We start from the raw sequence: 20,259 nt of genomic DNA on the forward strand, positions 1-20,259 counted from the left end.
CCATATATTTTATTGGTCTTCATTAAAAAAGCTCTTTTTGCTCCAAAAAACTCATTCAATGTTACATAAAAGGAGTCTATTTCGTCTAATTTTATTTATTTAAAAAAATATCATTTCAATAAATTGCTTTTCTCTTTAATTCAATTCATAATGGTTTGATACAAATTCTAACAACTTTTTTTCCTGCAATTGTCGGATACTCTAAAAATTTTTTAGACTAATTCTGATTGCATTCCAAATTTGTCTAAAATATGCTCCTTAGATAAAAAGAATATTGAGCATTTTAAGATAAACTATTTTTCAATTTTGTTGTTCTGGTTTTTTAATTGTTAAAAACTCGTATAAAATGTCGTCGAAAGTCGATTTTTGTGATTTTTTATAAATATGATTTAAAGCTGAGAAGAATTGTATCTTCAATTTCTTTCTAAATTATTCATGAACAGAGCATTCAGTTTAGATAAAATACTTTGCACAAATCGATATTAGACGAGACTTTATACAAGTAGATATAGATATAAATATTCCCAGCTTTCACAAAATAACTTTAACTTCATTGACTAATCAATAATCGTTTAATTTTGGTCAAAAATAGTCTACAACTAGTGCAGTCGAAAAAAAATCATTTTTTTATACAAATTATACCATTTATACGATTTCTGTCCAAATGAGAATCTTTGCTAAAAATACAAAATTAGAAAATCGATGAATTACAATAGTGCTGAAGTTCCTCGGAAACCATCAGAGTTCAAATGACAAAGATCTTGGATTAATTTTCTTAACAGCAGAAACAGAACACGGTGGTTTATTTAAATGTAGCCATTTGTATGCCTCTCGAATCGCCTTTTCATCCAAACAAATTGCCATCAAACATTGCTCAAAAATGTTTCAAATAAATTTAACAAAATGAGGCGCTGTCTTTGCAATAAAGTTCGTGTGGGGTTCTATCGGAAGAACAAACGCCCTTGTTCTCCAAACCAAAACTTCTGCTGACCAATGTTCCATCTTCAATTTTAGCACTTTTTTCTGTTTTTTAAAAATGAAAAAAAAGTGTGAAGAAATTCATTTTCTCGTCACACAGTAAATTACAATAAGTTTCTTATGTAAAGGAGTGATAATGCTTTTGTGCAAAATCATATTTATCTTTTGCCTTACAAGTTTTTCTCACACATTTAGCATTCTATCGTTCGATGGAAAAAAAAATTTGCGATAGCTCAATGTGAAAAAAATGATATTTGTGTCGTTGACTCGATGGTGGGTGTTTCATTGTCAATTTCTGCAGCAACAGAGCGACAATTTTGCATTTAATTGCAATTTTTAGTGACGCGGGATTTTCATGCAATTCTTGGTCGCCCAAGTGCGAACATTTCAAATTTTCCACTATGATAAATTTAATTAGGAAGTTTTTTTCTGTCCTCCGCCTGCAGCCAAATCTCATGCTAAATAACAATGCCGTTGGATCAAAGAAATTTGTAATTTGCTCCATTGTAGTTTTTTTTTATTTTCAAAAAAGTTCAATGCAAATTCTCAAGTCAGACGCCATTAAGAGGCGTATTATATATGAAAAATTTGTTAGTGAGGAGGTGCATTGATTCTTATTGTGTGATATTTCTAAAATCCAATAAAATATTTATGCAAATGTGCTGTTAAACTGTCGGTGCAGTTGAATTTTAGCACAAGAAGATTAATTGGGTTTTTTTCGTTGCTGAATTGTATGGAAAATTTTATACAGCTCAGTGGGGCAATTTTTAGACTCAGAGATGTAATGAAATAATATTTTTGGAAAATTCCACGGCCTTGCATTCAATACCTCTAGAAAATATTCTTAAACAGATTATTTCTTATTCTTCTCCTTGAAGATAAGAAATCTCTTCCTTCCTGTCGTCAAAAAAATCACAGATAATAAAAAAGTCCACGAAGAAGTTTTGAGATTGAATAAATTCCAAAGATTTTTGTTGCATTCAAAGCCCATCTCATTTTTTTCCCATTCACAGCAAAATCATAAGGAACAGCAGACGTTGAGGCATTGTTTTCAAAAACTTAATAATCTCATGTAAATCGTGGTAAATAAACTTGAGTATTAAAATTTTCATTGCCAATAACGCATTCAGTGAAAATTGGTGGAAAATTCCGACCCGAATCAAGAGGAAGACTAATTAATTAAGAAAAGTCGAGTGCGTAGAATAAGGTCGCAAAGGTGTGGAGCTAAAAGACAATTTTGTATGGAAAACCTCTTAATTATGTTCCCAAAAAAGAGCTTGAGGGAACATCATGCATGAAGTTCTTTGTCAGCACTTGCAATTTACGCATGAAATGCTCAATTTTTCGGCAGAGCTTTTTATCGCACTTTGAGCTAAATAATAAAAATAATTGTTAATTTATATTTTTCTTCTCCACACCTACTAATTTATTGCTTTTTAGTTGCTCCCAAGGACCTGCATGTAATAAATTCTTTCAAGATTTTTACAAATTCTGCGGAAGGCGGTAACCATCACGGACGGGTAATATGTTGCATCATTGATTTAAATTCGCGATAAAATGCTCCACTTTTGTGATTAAGTTGTGCGCATTAAAACGCACCAACATATAGAATTAAATTTGAAATTGATCATCTACCTGAAAGGTCGCTCGTAGCGGAAGAACACATCATGTGGCTGTTGCAGTAAAATGTAGAACGACATGATGTTAAAATTGTATCACATTCTAATTACATATTAGGCGGTTGATTTAGAACCCCTCGCTGCCGTACTATGAGTGTCAAGGTCGGAAAGACAACAGTCTCTGGAAAAATATGTAGAGAAGATGACTCACGCAAGTTTTACTTTCAACATCTTGTTGAGACAATTTTTTTTCTTAAGCACACCATTTGTATGCAATGACGATGTACTGTTGCGGCGGATTTGTGAGATGCTAAAAGTGCTAAAAAGTGAGATTATCAAGAAATGAGAATCTCAGATGCTGAACCACACTTGTTGTGACCCCCGCGACTTTGTCCACCCAAAAGTCCACGCGCGGTAATGACCCCTCCTGAGTGATTGCATCACTCAAACACCTCTTTTTGGCTAAACTACGCACTTAAGAGCTTTTATTGCGAGCATTTTCATTCAGATTGTTGTCTCAAGTTCGCCGAAATTCATTCTGTGTCACAATTAGATGTGCTACACAGCCACAACAAGACCTTCGCAGCTAAACCTGAGATAGATGCAATCAAAGAGATTGCGCTAAGGAGTTGCAGAACTCTTGCAAGATTGTCTCGCTCGGAGATTTTTTCGGGAGTTTTTGATGGTCCCAAAAATTGCACATTGCATACGAATCGCTGGCCATTTAAAATTATATTACTTATTCTTGGTAATTCCAATTGAAATACAAAGTTCATTAGAAAATAAAATAAAGTCCTTTCGGCACGAAACTATTAAATTTTTCTTGTTAAAGTTTTGACGATAGCCGCCAAAGGGGTTTAAAAATTCATGCGCGATTTTCGGTTGTTTCCTTTATAAATATTTATTGTTATGTCATTACACATTTTTTTAATTAATTTAATTACTGGATAAATCAATTAATTAATTGAAGGTTGAATAATCATTGATTCGGATTTTCCATATTATATTTTTATGATTTTATGTTCAGAAAAACAAATTCTTGCAACAAATTCTTGTTTTCAAGACAGTTTAATCTTTGGGAAAGACTGAAAACGACAAGAAATCAAAACAGGAAAACTTGGTATTGAATGTCACTTTTTAGTTTCTTCTGAATCATTTCAATGTTTGTTTTCAATTTTATCTGAATTAGTTTCAGATATTTAATTTTCCTTTTTTTTTTCATTTTAATAAAATAAACAATTTAGGACCGGTTCACTTTATTTTGCAACTCCGGGAGGAAAAAGTGCGTTTTACAGTGTAACGCGACGATGTTGCCGCCTGGATTTTTTCAGTGGAACCAAATTGTGACACAACAAAATAGACGCCGTGCTGTGTTTTGATTTTGATAAGAAGTAATTTTAAAATGAATTTTGTGAATTGTGGTGAGGAGGTGCAAGAGAAGGAGCTGTAGGACTGCTCTTGATGCTGGATGATTTCTCACTGATGTGTTCAAATAAACAAACTTTTATTTCCACAAAATTGAAAATATTTAGTAAAAAGAGTTATTAATAATATGAAAGAAGAAGAGAAATGAGATTGTGGAAATATTCCTTGAAGAGCCGAATGTGTCGTACGGTGAAATATCTCGAAGAGTCGGAGTTCATAATTGAGGAGGGATAAAAATGTGCTACATAAAACGGGGCCGCGGAAGAAGAAATTCAAGCCTGAGGAAGATGCAGAAATTATGCGCTTTTGGGGCCCCAGTGCACCCAGAGTAATCCGGGATACTCGGAAAAAGATGTTGCGGCCCTCACTGGGTGCTCTAAGTCTAAAATCGGTGTCATGTTATTTGCGTACGTTAACCATGCGTACGTTACCTTTTTCGAGTGCATTGCGTACGTAATTAAAAAACAATTAAAGACCAATAAAAAAGGTCACTACCTGCGCCAACAGGTCAACTTACAAACAAAATGAAACATACCATTTCCAGCAACATCAGCTCAGTTCTTGCTCTTTTCTTGCACTCAACGACCCAAGCAACACGGGTTTTCACGACTAGTCAAAACTATTTTTCCAATATTTCAATTATTAATGCTATTATTGTATTCTTGTTCAAAATTAAATCATATAAGTAGTCGTTATCAATTACTCTACGATTTTTCAATAAAATAATGCATAAAAATTAAATACTTAGTACTTTTTAAGAAAAGTGTTGTCGTAGTTCTGACAACATTTTGTAATGAGGATGTCGTGAGTAGTCGTGAACATAAAATTCAATTTTTGCTTCATCTTTTAATATAAAAGACATTTTGAAATGATTTCATCTTTGTAATTTACTTATAAACAATTCCTGGATACATTTTAGTGCAAAACGCAAAACGCAATTAAAGAGAAACATGCGAATGACCAGTAGTCATAATGCGTTGAATACAATATTAGCTGTGATTCTTCTGAAATTGAATATTTCCGTGCTTATTATTTGGTTAGAGAAACTAATTTTACATAATAATTTTATTTACATGCATTTATCCTTGGAATATACAATTTTGGTTTTACTTCTTCAATAAAAAATAACTGAAAATCAAAAAAATATTTATTTGTAACCGACTCATTTCTACGACAACCAAAAATAAGTCTTTAAGAAGTCGCAACGGACGCAACATTTACAGCAGTGTACCAACCACGAATGAATTACTACCTGACTTAATTGTTTTTTAATTACGTACGCAAATGTACACAAAATGCACCACGTACGCATGGTTTACGTACGGAATTATAACGTAACCCTAAAATCCATCGGATTAGGCAACGAAATGGCCATATCGGTCATATAAAGCCGAAAAAGCTCCAAAAAGGTCTGAGAACGACACTTTGAAGGCGAAGGAACGAGCAGAAAGTTTGTCTCTTCTTCAGAGGATGTTGCATTATGGACGATGAAACGTACGTCCCCTTAATACGGCTTAAATATGTCGCCTCTAATCAGGCCATGTACACGGTCCCTTTTTCAATGAAGCCAAAGAAATTTTGTACCGAACTTTTGTTCAAAAATCATCCCCAGTGATTGAGGCGCCACTCGTGGCGGGCATGGCAACTTCTTTGATATTTTCTCTCGAACTCCTTGTCTTGTTTGCGTCTTTCGGGAATTTAAAGGAATTTTCAATAAAAAAGTCATGGAGAAGGATCTCTTGGGATACGAGGAACTGTTTGTGAAGCTAATGAAGAAGGGTGGAGCATTTACACAGAATGATATCAGAGAAATTAGGTGAGTTTGACCATATTCTTTGAAGGAATTTGAGGATTCGCTAATTGAAAATTTTCCAGATCAATTCCTTGTGATGTCCTGGTGGAATTGTTCCAGACAATGCAGGATAAAAATCACTTCCGGCACAAATATTTCAATAGCCAGATGGATTTTCTGGCAATCATGTATGAATCTTTTGTGGGATTGATTGCAGAGACACGGAAGATTAAGAAGAAGCAAAATCAGCAGAAGAGGAAGAAATTTCTAAGGGAGCATCCGGATTTGTATATGAGAGATGAAAGATGGGATTTTTGTGAGTAAAATTTATTCATTTTTAGATTTTATTTGTTGAGCTGTGAGCTTCTTTTCAGTGGGAGACATTGCCAATGCAACTCCGGAGCAGATGCAGCTAATGTGGGTGGAGGGATTGAGGCTTGGTATCAATATGCCGGATACCTCGTCATTGGAGGAACCCAGACACGAAGGAACACCACAGCTTGATGAGTTCTTTGGGGAAGGAGCACCCAATCAGCTAGTGGAAGGAAGTTCTTCCGGTAACTTTGAACCCAGATTTTCTTCCACTCCCCAGAGCACAGAGATTTCAAACTCTTGGGACGAATTTGGACATAATTTCTGAGGAGTGTGAGATACCTCCACAGCCAATGGCGCAATCTGTGGATGCTTTTCATCCAGATCCAATACCCCAAGTGAATGCTACTCCACGTCTTTCTCAGTATTTGTCAAATGTTTCTCATCCGGAGGGGATTCACAGGACACAGGGACGAGTGATTGAATTCAATGAACCTTCCTCTATTCCACAACCGCATACACTCTCTCAAGAATTGCTTCAGTAGGTGCCATAAGAGCCACTTCAGCCGATACCACCATTAAATATTCCTCCTGAACCACATGCACAGCTCTCTGGTGCAGAAGCTCTAGAACAGCAACAACAGCCTCCAGTTCCGGAAGCTGCAGAAGTTCAACTTGTTCCTGAAGCTGAGCATCAGGACGTGCTTGTTGAGCAGCAGAAACAAATTGTTGAGCAGCAGCACCAGATTGTTGAACAGCAGAACCAGATTGATGAGCAGCAGCCAGACTTTGTACGCTTGAGGAATGAAGCCATTCAGCGACATATTTCAACTTCTGCTTGACAATAACCACCGATTAGAAAGTGTCGTGTTCATCGTCCTCTTGAGTGCTGGGATCTACGTGACGAGACACCGCAAGTGGTGACAGAAGCAATGATGAGGAGGTTCCTCCGGCACACTCTGCACTTCCCGAAACCTCATATCTACACTTGTAAGAATGTTCCGTCAGACAGTTCATCGAATCAACCTCGTCAAATGAGCCATCAGAGCTCCTCCAGCATTCATCCAAATGTCTCTTCATCCAAAGAGCAAGTCTCTCTGCAATTGCCATCGATTGATGAGTTGCCCTCTGAATTGTTGGAGCCTTAGAAAGATGTTTCAATGATTCCGGAAATTCCGCTTGTGCCGGATGTTCCAATCTTGCCGGAAGTTCATCCACCTGTCCCAATTCTGCCAGATCACGAGCAATTGATTCCCATTATACCAGATGTTCAGCAACCGATTCCAGTTGTTCCAGATCAGGAGCAACCAATCCCCCCAATGATTGCAGAAATTCAGCAACCTTTGCCAAATGCCCCACTTCAAGCTCAATCTGCTCCCCAGCCAATGGACATTGATCAGCAGCGTCTTTCTGTTCAGCATATTCAACAAATTACTCCTCAAACTCCGCAAGAAGTTCCAATCCAACCAGCTATTGTTGAAGCAATACAACCAGATGTTTCTGCCATTCAGAATCTTCCGGAAGCTGCACAAATTCCACCAGAACAAAAAAAATCATTCCACGTGAGCAAATTCCTGTTGCAACACTTGCAGTACTCACAGATTCCCAGTTGGAGAGGATAAAGAAAATCCTGAGGCTTCTGTATGCTAGGCGCGTGATGTCCAATTCAATTCTGGATGAATTTCCAGAGAAAATTGAAATGGTCGGAATATTTCGGCTGTTTTTGGGTAAGAAAATTATTAAAAATTCCTTGAGAAATTTTTAATTTTTTTTTAAAATAATTTTGTAAATTTTCAGAGTTTAATGGAATTCTCTGGACAATGGTCAGTAATGATATCAATGAACTGGTAGCACGGAAGATTAAGAAGTAAAATGAATTGTTTCAAAAAAAAAAAGTAATGTGAGAGTTAAGAATTTATGATTAAAAATCGAATATTGAAAAAAAAATGTAATTTTTTCCGGAATTTAGTTTAATTAATAATTTTAAATTTTGTAATTTTAATGGTTGAATGAAGCGCGCATAATTTTATTAAATTCATGTGAAACATTTTAAAAGTTTCTGAGGTTGTTTTTGTAAAAGAGTTTTCCGAGTTTTCTCTATTTTTGTTATTGTGGTTTTAATCAAATCACTCACTCAAAATGACAAAAATACAAAACAAAAAACATAGGTTAGGTTTTGGAGAAAGAGAAAGAAAAATATTTTTCCAGTGCCAATCAATAGATGGCAGTATTGTTCAAAAAGACGAAAAAATGCAAATTCTTTTCTTTTTTTAATAAAATTAATATTTTTCAATATTTAGAAGACTGATCACACGCTCATATTCTGTCATTCGAAAGGGAATTAGATGTAGAATTTAATGGTACAAAGGGTTTTAAGATTGATACTATAGTTTAAAAAGCGCAGACCAAAATTCATTTCATGCTACAGAATTCCATACAAAAACTGAGTCGTGTACATGGCCTGCCTCTAATCCTTTTGGCTAGAGACAGCAGAGAGCTTATTATGTAACTCTCCGAGTGCTGGGTGGCTGTACAGTTCTTATGGTTTACCCAGCACTCGGAGAGTTACATAATACGGGCCCGGACTTAAATGTTCCAAAGAAAAGAAAGTATTCATGGTACAAAAAAAATTAATTTCCCAGATAAAATTTAAAAAAAGTTCTCATAAGCCCTAACAAGGATTTTTCTAATTCATTTTTTATTTCAAAAATCTCTAAAATCCGGGAAAAACAAGGAAAATCGTACTTTTGGAAAAACAAAAAAAAGTTCGTTAAAGTTCAAATTTTATTATTTGGGCCACACGTTATATGGCGCTGTTGGCGCTGTTAGTTGGTTGAGGAGAAAATGAGACGGTGCACGTTACTGGTACTGTCTCCCTCACACTTTTAGTTTTTCGCAATTTTCTCGCGTTTTCCGACAAATTTTCATGGGAAAATCAGGTTTTTGTGATCAGGAAGCGACGCCGCGTCGATTGACATCGCCGGCGCAAAAAACTCAAAATCCGCGCCAGAAAAAGTCGTGCAAATTCCGAAAAAAATCCGGCGAGTTGCGCCCCCATAGTTTTACTGAAAATTCTTGGGGCCCTCTTGAGCATTCCTGGCAACTTTTGAAGCCCCAAAAATTAGTTTTTCTCAGAAAAAGAAATATTTAAAAAATTTTCCGCACAACTACAAAATGAGGCTTCCGCCGTAAGAAAAACAGCGGCGTTTAAGTTGGAAGGTGAATGTGGTGAATAACTACTCGGGCGAATTCGGCTGATTGCGACGGAATCTGACCATTTTTTGACATAGTCCGCAGCGCCTCTAGTGGTTGGTTAATCGATTGGATTGTTGGTGCAGGAAATTGCAGTTTTTCACTCTATTTCGCAAAGAAAACTATCCATTTTGTGCTCGATGTCAATGTGAATACCTTCTCCAACCTCCTAACATACCCAGTGATACAGCCCAATTGGAATCTGATGAGTGATAAGAGGTGAGGTTCCTTGTTTTTGATTACTTTTCTTGCCTGTGTGTGCGCAAAATGTCATTCAACTCCTCCAATTGGGGCCCAACTTTCTATTTGAGATTCTGTCTCGCTGCACTATTCGCGATTGATGGAGGTAAAAAAAAGAGCCGTGGCGTGAGTGCGGGAAGAGAAAAAGAGCATGTAATTCACTGCGGTGTGATTCCGATTGCAAGTGGACGGGCTTTTCATTTAATATAGCTTTTATGAAGGTGCGGGCATCACAGCCCAATTAGCTGTGCAGACCATTCGTCGGCGGTGACAATTTGTCGATGCTGGCAAAAAAAAGTTTCTTCTGTGTGGCTGCTCGCAAGGCCATTCAAAATAATCATGAAAAAATTTATAATGGTCCAATTTCCGGGTGCAATAAAAAAGTTAAAAGGCGCCTGCTTTGTCCAATTCGCTTTTAGCCCGAAGAACTCACGAAAGGAGGACGAAGTTAATGTGACAATATTTTAAAAAATTGTTGACATTTTTATAACTGGCGAAATTCTAATTAGAATTTTTATTATAAAAGAATTTAGACTCATTGAAAACTAATAAGAAAGTCCAAAATCTTTAGAATCCTATAAGAATCAATACATCCGAGATAAATTATTCAAAGGACAAATATGAATTTTTATTTTCAATATTTTTCTGTTCCTTTGATTAAAAAGAAAATTCAAACAATACAAAAAAATCAATCTCATTTCTTAATTTATTGACCTGCAGTAAACCATTTCTTTAAGAATTCCGGTAAGATGTTTTCTCACCTTGTCAGCCTCTGGCGATAGGCGCAAGCGTGCTGAGAGGACCCAAAAATCTCACAACATGCAAAAATAGCATTAAATAAACATATCGATTGACTTCCAGTTGGTTTTTGTGAGAAGAATAGTTTTTACTCATTTCTGTCAAACCCACGGTGAGTCATCTGGCGCTTGTCAGAGTCACATTCGTGTGGTCTCGCGTCCACTTTGCCATTTATTGGGTCATCTCGAAATGGATGTCGCAACCAAGTAAAAAATTTCCGTTTGACATTTGCTTGGTTAATGGGTAACCCAATAAAAATTTCTCCCTGTTGAAGATTGCGTTGAAATTCGATTTATTAGTTCAAATAAGATGTAAAAAGTTTAGATTTAAATAATTAAAAATTAGTTGGTAGTAACCAAACTACTTTTTATTAAGTGTTTTTTTTTATAATAATAAATACGCGATTGAGCATTTTTTTTTAAAGTAGTATATTATATTTTTATCAATTTTTTTTAAAAGTACATAACGCCTTCACAAAACTCAAATTATATTTTTAATAATAATTTATAATTTTTTAAATAAAATAAAAAAATATAAGTAATTAATTTTTTTTTAATAAAATAAAAAAAAATAATTAAAAAAATTAAAAGTAATTTTTAAAAAAATTATTTTTAACTTTTTAATAATTTTAATAATTAGTTGGTATACCACATACCAAGTATTGTAATCGTCGGAAAAACCGACAACCTCGGATCGGGCTCAAACTTGGTATGAGCACGTTTTGGACATCCCACATTACGAAAATGGTGTTGGAAAATTTTTGATCCGGCCAGCCGGCCGGTGCGCCAAACTTTAAAAGAAACGGTAAAAGATAGAGACTTCTGGTTTGAAGTCTTCTATAGAAATGAGGGTGTAAATTTTCATTTTTTTCGTATTTTCAAAATCCAAAATGGCTGCCGTCCGCCATTTTGAAATACTGTCAACCACTTCCCTTATAGCTAGAAATCTGAAATTTTAGTATGTTGTAGTGCTTAGTAAGACGTTTTCATCGATAATTCATAATTGAAAATCGGTCAAGCGGTTTAGCAAATATGGCGGCCTAAAGCAAAAAGTGTTTTTTCGATATAACTCGAGAACGGCTTGACCGACTTTGACCATCTTGGTATCAAATGAAAGGTATTGAGAAGCCCTACAACTGTTTAGAACATTTCAAGTTTCAAAAATATCCGCAAGAGGCGCTAAAAACAAAAACAAAAATTGCTTAACTTTAAGGGGCAATATGATATGCTGTAGCAGGACTAATAATCTTTCCCAGTCCGAAAATGAAGAAAATCTATGTCGCCGTTTAGAAGATATGGCCATTTGAAAAATTCTTTAATTTGAAAAGTTCTAAGAGCCATATCTCTTGAACGGTCTGTCTGATTTTGCTCAATTTGGTATCAAATTAAAGGTTTTGCAAAACTCTACAACTTTCTAGAACATCAAAAACCTGTAGAACCATTCCTTGAGGACAAAAAGTGCAAAAAACTGTTTTGGTAGAACTAAAATCGAAATATATGTCAGCTTATTTCAATACCTTACCAGAACTAATCAAAAAAATTTCTGTAGGACTAATAGAACCAAAGATATAAACATTTTAATCTGTCAAATTGCTAAATTTTACAAAAAATCGACTTTGCCTACTAATACTACACACAAATGAAATTACAACTGGATTAATAACTAGACGCGTTATGATTGACTTTTTTTTAGAATAATTTTTTAAAAAATATATTTTTTTTAATTAATTAATTTAAATAAAAAAAATTAAAAGTAATTTTTAAAAAAAAATTTTAAATTAGTTTTTTTTCCATTTATTAAATAAAAAAATTTGATTAAAAAAAGTAAAAAGTGATTCAAAAAAAATTTTTTTAATTAATTTTTTTTGTTTTATTCTTTAAAAAATTATAAATTATTATTAGTTTTATAGATATAGTAGATATAGATAGTTTCGCAGAAAAAACAAATTACTTTTTAATATTTTTTTTATAAAAAAGTAAAAAGTAGTAGATTATATTTTTTATCAAAAAAATCTCAAGTGCGTAACGCCTTCACAAAAAAAAAAAGATTTTTTTTAATTTTTAATTTTTTTTAATTAAAAAAATAGGTAATAATTCTTTTTAATTTAAAAAATATATAAATTAATATAAAAAATTATTTTATAGAATTATTTTTTAAAAATAAATCTTTTCAAATGCGCAGCGCCTTCAGACAAAAAAGCCAATTACTGAAATTACTTAAAAAAATGTTTTTACAAGGTTAATTTTCTCATTAAAAATCTTTGCTAAAGAGTAGTTTTTTAAAGTTATTTTTATTAAAAAAAACATTTTCAAGTGCGTGGCTCCTTTACAAAAAAAACGGAACTATTTTTTAATATTTTTTTTAAATAAACCTTTTCAAGCATGTAGCTACTTCGTAAAAATTGAATAAGTTTTTTTATTAATATTTTTTACAAAAATGGCGGCTCTTGTTTTATAAAAACTGCAGAAAATTGTAGAGTTTTGCAAAACCTTTAATTTGATATCAATTTAATCAAAATCGAACAAGCAGAACAGAAGATATGGCTCTTAAAACTTTTAAAATTCAAGAATTTTTCAAAAGGTTTATAAAAGTCTTGACTATTGTCGATTTATGCCTTATTTTTAAGTAATTTTGGAGTAAATCTTTGGACTTGACCTCTTCTAAGCAGCGAAATAGATTTTTTTTAGCTAAAACATATTTTTAAATTTAGCGCCTCTTGCGGACATTTCTGGAACTTGGAATGTTTTAGACAGTTGTAGGGGTTCTCGAAACCTTTCATTTGATACCAAGATGATCAAAATGTAATTTTTTTGTAAATGAGAAAAAATGAAGATTTACACCCTCATTTCTATAGAAGACATCAAACCGGAAGTCTCTATCGGTTTCAACCACCATTTCTGTGATATAGGATGTCTAAAACGGGCTCATATTAAGTTTGAGCTCGATCTGAGTTGGTCGGTTTTACGACGATTATAATACTTGGTAGAGGTAGGGGTAGAATGGCGGCAATTTTTGGATTTCCCAGAAAATTTTAGCAAAGGTTGGTCAAATAAACCAAATTGATATCTCAACATTTAACGTCTAAAGTTTATTACATATGGTCGGCCATTTTGTTTTAATGTATTTTGATTGACTTGAAATATTTTTTACCGAGTTAGGTTTCTGACCTATACAACATATCCTTTCAACATTTTATCATTTGCAGAACCAGAGATATAAAAAAAAAGTAAATAATAGTTTAGTATTCAAGATGGCGGCCAGTATGTATTGGGAGGGTATAATCTCTTAAAGCAAAGATCCTAAGATTTAGTGTTGATTTTGCAAAAGAACGCATGTGTTTATACCACCATTTTTTACAATAATTTTTCGAAATCCTTTCTAAAGTAGCTTGATTTATCTTAAAGTAGCCTTCGATGACGTAACACAGCTTAATTTAAGGCTGTGTAAATTAATTTTTGGCTTTTGTTAAATAAAAAAAATAATTTGAAAAATTTTGAATGCAATTGGACATATTAAGGAATTATCCAATGACGAAAAGAGGAAAAGGTATGGATTATCCTACGACATGTCGTCACAAACTCTTTTTGCAGAAATTAATTTTTACTCGGTTGCGACATCCATTTCGAGATGACCCAATAGTTTTGCTTTGAAGTCGGTGTGACAAGAAGTTTGCCTCCTGTGGGGGCGGATTTTGTGAATTTTATTAAATTATATCATCTGGATAAAATTCATCTGCTACGAAGATGTTCCTGTCATCAGCAATAAATCAATATAGAATGTGAGTTTAGCACGGAAAAGTCACTGATCAATTGGTACGGAGAAAACGCAAATTAATTGGACTGTGAAAAGAGCCCCATCGTACAGTTAATTCAAGTGTGAGAATGTATTGTGTTGGCCGGTCAAAGATACTACTCTTTTTTTTTTGCTCGAGAATCCCCGGAAAATGGAAAATATAGAACGAATTTTCATGGTGATGACGTCGTTATGCGGTCGTTTTTTCTTTCTGTTCTACTTTTCATTCTTATGCCAGATTTTCCGTGTGATCCAAAAGATTAAAATGAAGTGTTGAAAGAAAGGCACGAAAATTAAATAAACTATCCACGATGAAGTACCCTTCACATGAAAGTAAAGTAATTTGCATTAGATAGCATAGAATGGGTCGGTGTTTGAATATATTGATGAATGTTCTACATAATATTGAAAAAAAAACGTGTAGAATTTAGAATGTGAGGATAGTTATTCTATGAAGTATCGTTAAAAAATAAAACAAATTGTAATATGCTAAATAGTGACATTTCGGTGTTGATTTGATGATCATCAGGTTTTAGAAAGTTTGGAAAATATAATATAAATGTAAATATTATGTTGTTAATGTCATACAACATTAAAGAATAAAAAGCGGTTGAACTGAAACCATTAGAATAAATCCAAATGATTAGGATCATAAAAAAAAAATAGAAAGAAACACATTTTTGATTTTGCATAAATTTAGAACGTCGGGTCAGCATTTGTTCTAAAAGGGTTAACTCCATAAAGATTTCTCAATGGCAAAAGGGTTCTATTCTCTTAAGAACATATTTTTATTACAATATTGAGTCATAATGATTTTTTTTGTAATTTATGAACATGATTGAAAGATTTTGACGGTTTATATTATTTTCTTTAGTTGTAATAAAAGAAAAGATTTTTAACAGAGTCAACTTAAGATATCTTATTAAACTAATACAATAATAACTCCTATAATTTAAATTAAATGTTAAAAAAAAACTTAACTAGATAATTAACTTTAATTTCTAGGTAATAAGGTTTACACTAAAACCATGAATAAGCACAGGAAATAGATTTAATAATTTCAACGAAACAATTCAAAGGTTGAGTCTAAAGTTTGCAAAATTCCAAAAATCATTTTCTCATTATTTTGGTATTTTGCAAAAAAAATTAACATATTAGTTAAGTAGGTAATTGAATATAAGAAGGTATAGAGATTACAAGTTTGAGCGGTGTACCTGCGGTAAGGTGAATTAGAGGGGGAAACAATAATGTAAAAAGAATTGGAAAAAGTCAAATTATTTTTAGCCATGACTGATGAGTTGATTGGCGCCAGATTGTGCCCTGATCCCCAGAAACTTATATCAGAATTCTTTAAAGAGAATTATTCACTTAAGAGACACGCGTTGTTGTGTCGCGTGCATACAAATTGTGAAAGACATATTTAGACTATTTTGTGTCCATTTGTGGATTTTGTATAAAAATTTTCTCCTCGTTGCAGAAGAAACTCATTGGGGCAATAAAATTTCGTAGAGAACATAAAGTTGGTAGATAAACTCCATTGCGTGATATTATTTTTCAAGTATCAACGACGTCATATTTTGTGGTACCTACACATTACCTAATTTCTTAAATCCACAAATGGAATCTTTGGAAAAGTTTAGAGCTTTTCAAGATAAGCTCATCATGTCGGGAAACAAGTATTTAAAAAGTTTGAGATTAAAGGACAAAACACATTTTATTGTCTTTCTATTTTCACATTAGCTTAATCCTTCTCTTTCTTCGAAATTAATGAAAAAGGAAAGATAGGGGTTGAATTAAAGACTATAAATCTGCTTAATTTTGTCGTTGCAGTCGTAAAATCGAGAGTATTGGCAAAATGACGCAGATGACGCAGGAGGAGATTGTCGCTAATACTAAAACAGTCCTACAAGGGCTTGAAGCTCTCCGTGTTGAACATGTCTCCCTGATGGCTGGCCTCTTAGAGGCACGGCATGACACCGAAAAGTCTGATATTGTCCAGAAGAATATTGACAGTATCGAATTGGGTGTGGGAGAGGCTCAGGTGATGCTGGCACTTGTCTCTCATCTGCAGAATGTTGAGGCTGAGAAGCAGAAACTTCGTACACAGGTACGTCGTCTCTGTCAGGAAAATGCCTGGTTACGGGATGAGCTGGCGAATACGCAGCAAAAGCTTCAGGCATCTGAGCAGACAGTGGCGCAACTTGAGGAGGAGAAGAAGCATTTGGAATTCATAAATTCCATTCGCAAATACGATGAGAATCAGGTGTGTTGATCAATGAGGGATTTTCTTTTAAATCTTTGCTAAATGTTTTTATTTTATTTTTGTACAAAGGAACAAGAGGAGGGTGGGGATAAACCACGAGCAGATCCCGTTGTGGAGCTATTTCCGGAAGATGAACCAGAGGAGCGACACAATATGTCCCCAACTCCTCCCATTCAGTTCGCCAATCAAGCGAATGCCGGCTATGAAATTCCCGCTCGTCTTCGTACACTCCACAATTTGGTCATTCAGTATGCTTCACAAGGTCGCTATGAGGTTGCCGTACCACTGTGCAAGCAGGCCCTGGAGGATTTGGAGAAAACAAGTGGACACGATCATCCCGATGTGGCTACAATGCTGAATATCCTGGCGCTTGTGTATCGTGATCAAAATAAGTATAAGGAGGCTGCCAATCTACTCAATGATGCCTTGACAATTCGTGAGAAGACTCTCGGTGAGAATCATCCAGCTGTTGCGGCCACACTCAATAATTTGGCAGTTCTTTATGGTAAACGTGGCAAGTACAAGGATGCTGAGCCACTTTGCAAAAGAGCTCTCGAAATTCGTGAGAAAGTTTTGGGTGTTGATCATCCGGATGTGGCGAAGCAACTAAATAATCTGGCTCTCTTGTGTCAAAATCAAAATAAGTATGAAGAAGTTGAGCTCTACTATCAGCGGGCACTGGAGATCTATGAGTGTAAACTCGGACCTGATGACCCGAATGTGGCAAAGACAAAGAACAATCTTGCCAGTTGCTTCCTCAAGCAGGGGAAATACAAGGAAGCCGAAGTGCTCTACAAGCAGGTCTTAACGAGGGCGCATGAAAGGGAATTCGGGACCATTGATGGTGATAACAAGCCAATCTGGCAGGTGAGGAAATCACTTGTTATGATTTTTTTATGTAATAATTTGTTAAAGTTGACCTTGTGGTGTTGATTAAAAACTCAAAACCGTGCAAATGATAAGAAAAAACATTTAATTTTCCAATTTTCACGTTTAATTTTCAAGGTCGCCGAAGAACGTGAGGAAAATAAGTTAAAAAACCGCGAGAATACACCATACGGTGAGTACGGTGGGTGGCATAAAGCGGCCAAAGTGGATTCCCCAACAGTTACGACAACCCTGAAGAATCTCGGAGCCCTCTACCGTCGTCAGGGCAAGTATGAGGCGGCAGAGACGCTAGAGGATTGTGCTCTGCGGAGCAAGAAGGAGGTAAACGAGAGATGCAATTTAAATTATTAAAATTATTGGGCCTTATTCAGCGACCAAGAAATCCTTGAAATCTTTGAAATTTGCAATTCAATGCTTCCTTTTAGGCGCTGGATCTCGTGAAGCAGGTGAAAGTGGCGCAAATCCTTGGCAGTGATGATAAGAGGCGGTCGTCGAAACACACAAAGGGCCCTTCGGGCAGTGAATCCATGGAGAGTGCCTCAATGGAGGAGAGTGCTAAGCGAGTATCGCGACCTTAACATGAGTTTGCTGCGGGAAAAATTTGTCTTTTTTATTATATTCTAATTTAAAATGAGAAAAAAAGTATATTATTGACTCTAATTATATTATTTTCAAATTTATGTAAAGAAGTTAAGGATAGCAGATTTATATAAAAAGAAAACAAATAATGCAGAGTATAAGTAATCCCTCACTCCACACAATTTGTTTTTCCATCTCAAAACATTTTTTTTACGTTGCAATTCCTTCCCTTTTTTAACAAACAAAAAAATATTTATTACAAAAAAAATCAAACTTATATTGTGAATAAGATGTTTCAGCTAGAAGGAGAATGATTTTAAGAGAAAAAAAATATTATTTTGTAATTTGCAGTAGTGGATGGAGAATAATACTGTTACGAAATGTCTCTGAATTTAAAATTAATTTGTTTTGACTTGCATATTTTACAAGGAAGACTCCATCCCCCTTTTTGGCGTCGCGCTCCATTATTTGCATTCCAGGAGCGTATTTTACAGCAAGGAGGTCGCTCTCTGGAAAAACTTTTATTGACTTTTTTCGTGTCTGCCGTTGAGATTCGTGACACAAATGGCTTTTGAAGTATATTGTCTGGGAATCAGCAAAGTTTAACATACGAATACAAAGTTTCGTGGATACGCGAAGGATTCTTATCCTTGCAAAAGATGCATCCTTCCCCATAGCTCCTTCCCTTTTGACATCATAGACTATACGAGGATTGTTTGGTTCCATTCTCTGTGCAAAGTTCTTTTTGCATTGAATCAACGTAAATTGAACTGGAAGAATTTTAATTTGCAAAGTCACAATAAGAGTTGTAGCTCTCAATTTAATTTGCAAGTTTGCATCGTAAGTTTAGGGGAGGACGGTTTGAATACAGCTCTGCAAGGTTAGTGATCTGTATTTGTGAACTGACTTTAATTTCATTGAATTCCTTAAAAACATTGAAAAGCAGATTAAGGACAAAAAATCAGATAAGAATTCTTTTTTATAGGATTTTGGATTATTTTTTAGTTTCTTTAAGGTTTTGACAAAATTATTAAGTTTTTCATCTCGCAATTTACTTTTAACCCGTTCCAACGAGGTCCTAGAAATGCTAATATTTTTTCGTTTCTTTCTGGACAGTTCAAAATGGTTTACTTAAATGATGTTAATGTACAAAAGTAAAATTATAAATAATTTTTTAGGTCAGTAGAGTCCTTTGGTAGTCTTCGAGATATTCAACTCTCGGAAAATACATATTTTTTCTTTTGTGGATATCCTATAAACGTAAAGGAAATCGTCTAACCTTAAGTATTTTGCGAGAGCTTAGATGAAGTCTTAATAAGACTTTAATTTTAAAAAAATTCAAAAGTTTTCCAAATTTTCCACAATTTTACTCCAGGACCAAAAAGAATTATCCAAAAAATGAAGAGGTTTTGTAAATACAGAAAACTGACACCCTTTTTCCAAAATTCCAATATTGGGTGGTATTCTAGGATAGAGACACCTTTCAAGATCAAGATAAAAATCAAAATAAAGACCAAGACTGTCGGTATTCTACTTTACGACGAATTATCCAGGAAAGTAAAATCAAAATTTGCGTTATCCTACTTGTCAGTTTCTTGTTTTCAGCTTCGCGCCAAGAAAACTTTAGCGATATCTCTTTCTAACGCATTAATTTTTTCTATTGCGCTTTCTCGTTCCCTCTCGGATGACAATTGAACGAAATTTAAACACTTCATGGGAATTTCTTCCCTATTGCCATTACATCCAGGAGCCCTGATTGTATAATCTCGGCTATTATTCCCAGGCATTAGCATTATTGCTCCGGGAATGGAATGAATATTGTCGGAGAGGTGCTTTCTGCCTCCAGATTATGATAATTTGGCGGTAACTGGGGGGGGGGGGGGGGTATGCTACTGCAAAATTTTGAATTTTTCTTAGGAATCGTGGTCACTTCTTCTTGCTATTGATGGAGTGACCTCCGGATTAAGGATCTCATCCCAGGATTGTCGTATTCTGGACAATCCTGGGATTCTGGGGCAATTTTTTAATTTTTTTCCAGGATTAGTGGTCACTTCTCATTGGTAATGATAAAGTGATCTCCGGATTGGGCATCTCATCCCAGGATTGTCACATCCTGGACAATCATGGGATGCTGGTGCAAAAATGTTTGTTTTTCGCCGGAATTGTGGTCACTTCTCATTGGTAATGATAAAGTGACCTCCGGACCAGGGATTTCATCCCAGAACTATCAAGCCCTGGACAATTAGGGAATGCTGGTGCAAAATTGTGGTTTTTTCGCCAGAGTAGTGGTCACTCCAACATTACTAATAGGAAGTGACCAT

At 34.7% G+C, this 20,259-nt stretch overlaps 2 protein-coding genes across 4 annotated transcripts; both read left to right on the forward strand.

The window, feature by feature from the left end:
• The first annotated feature begins 5,545 nt into the window (after positions 1-5,545).
• LOC129792458 (uncharacterized) lies at positions 5,546-8,181 on the forward strand. 2 transcript variants are annotated; one of them, XR_008750808.1, is made up of 4 exons: positions 5,546-5,838; positions 5,898-6,130; positions 6,189-7,853; positions 7,924-8,181. XR_008750808.1 is itself a non-coding variant. In XM_055831525.1 (3 exons), the coding sequence occupies exons 1-3, from the start codon at positions 5,747-5,749 to the stop codon at positions 6,452-6,454; spliced, it is 591 nt and encodes a 196-aa protein (XP_055687500.1). In that variant the 5' UTR covers positions 5,546-5,746; the 3' UTR covers positions 6,455-8,181. The 2 variants fall into 2 exon arrangements, 1 of the variants encoding a protein (XP_055687500.1); XM_055831525.1 differs by having other exon boundaries at positions 6,189-8,181.
• An 832-nt stretch (positions 8,182-9,013) lies between these two features.
• Positions 9,014-18,336, forward strand: LOC129792399 (kinesin light chain). Of its 2 annotated transcripts, XM_055831421.1 has the most exons (6): positions 9,409-10,594; positions 14,056-14,194; positions 16,039-16,471; positions 16,541-17,338; positions 17,477-17,680; positions 17,785-18,336. In XM_055831421.1, the coding sequence occupies exons 2-6, from the start codon at positions 14,160-14,162 to the stop codon at positions 17,935-17,937; spliced, it is 1,623 nt and encodes a 540-aa protein (XP_055687396.1). In that variant the 5' UTR covers positions 9,409-10,594; positions 14,056-14,159; the 3' UTR covers positions 17,938-18,336. The 2 variants fall into 2 exon arrangements, with proteins under 2 accessions (XP_055687397.1, XP_055687396.1); XM_055831422.1 differs by lacking the exon at positions 14,056-14,194 and having other exon boundaries at positions 9,014-9,597.
• The last annotated feature ends 1,923 nt before the right edge of the window (positions 18,337-20,259 follow it).

The sequence above is a fragment of the Lutzomyia longipalpis genome, chromosome 3, assembly GCF_024334085.1.
Source record: "Lutzomyia longipalpis isolate SR_M1_2022 chromosome 3, ASM2433408v1".
Taxonomy (NCBI): Eukaryota; Metazoa; Arthropoda; class Insecta; order Diptera; family Psychodidae; genus Lutzomyia; species Lutzomyia longipalpis.

Excerpts from the sequence above, each read along its gene's own strand:
- LOC129792458 (XM_055831525.1), top strand. The coding sequence starts at position 5,747 with ATGGAGAAGGATCTCTTGGGATACGAGGAACTGTTTGTGAAGCTAATG. Across the intron at positions 5,839-5,897 it reads AATGATATCAGAGAAATTAG|ATCAATTCCTTGTGATGTCC; the intron begins GTGAGTTTGACC and ends AAAATTTTCCAG. Across the intron at positions 6,131-6,188 it reads AGATGAAAGATGGGATTTTT|TGGGAGACATTGCCAATGCA; the intron begins GTGAGTAAAATT and ends GCTTCTTTTCAG.
- LOC129792399 (XM_055831421.1), top strand. The coding sequence starts at position 14,160 with ATGTTCCTGTCATCAGCAATAAATCAATATAGAAT. Across the intron at positions 14,195-16,038 it reads GCAATAAATCAATATAGAAT|TCGTAAAATCGAGAGTATTG; the intron begins GTGAGTTTAGCA and ends TTGTCGTTGCAG. Across the intron at positions 17,681-17,784 it reads CTCTGCGGAGCAAGAAGGAG|GCGCTGGATCTCGTGAAGCA; the intron begins GTAAACGAGAGA and ends GCTTCCTTTTAG.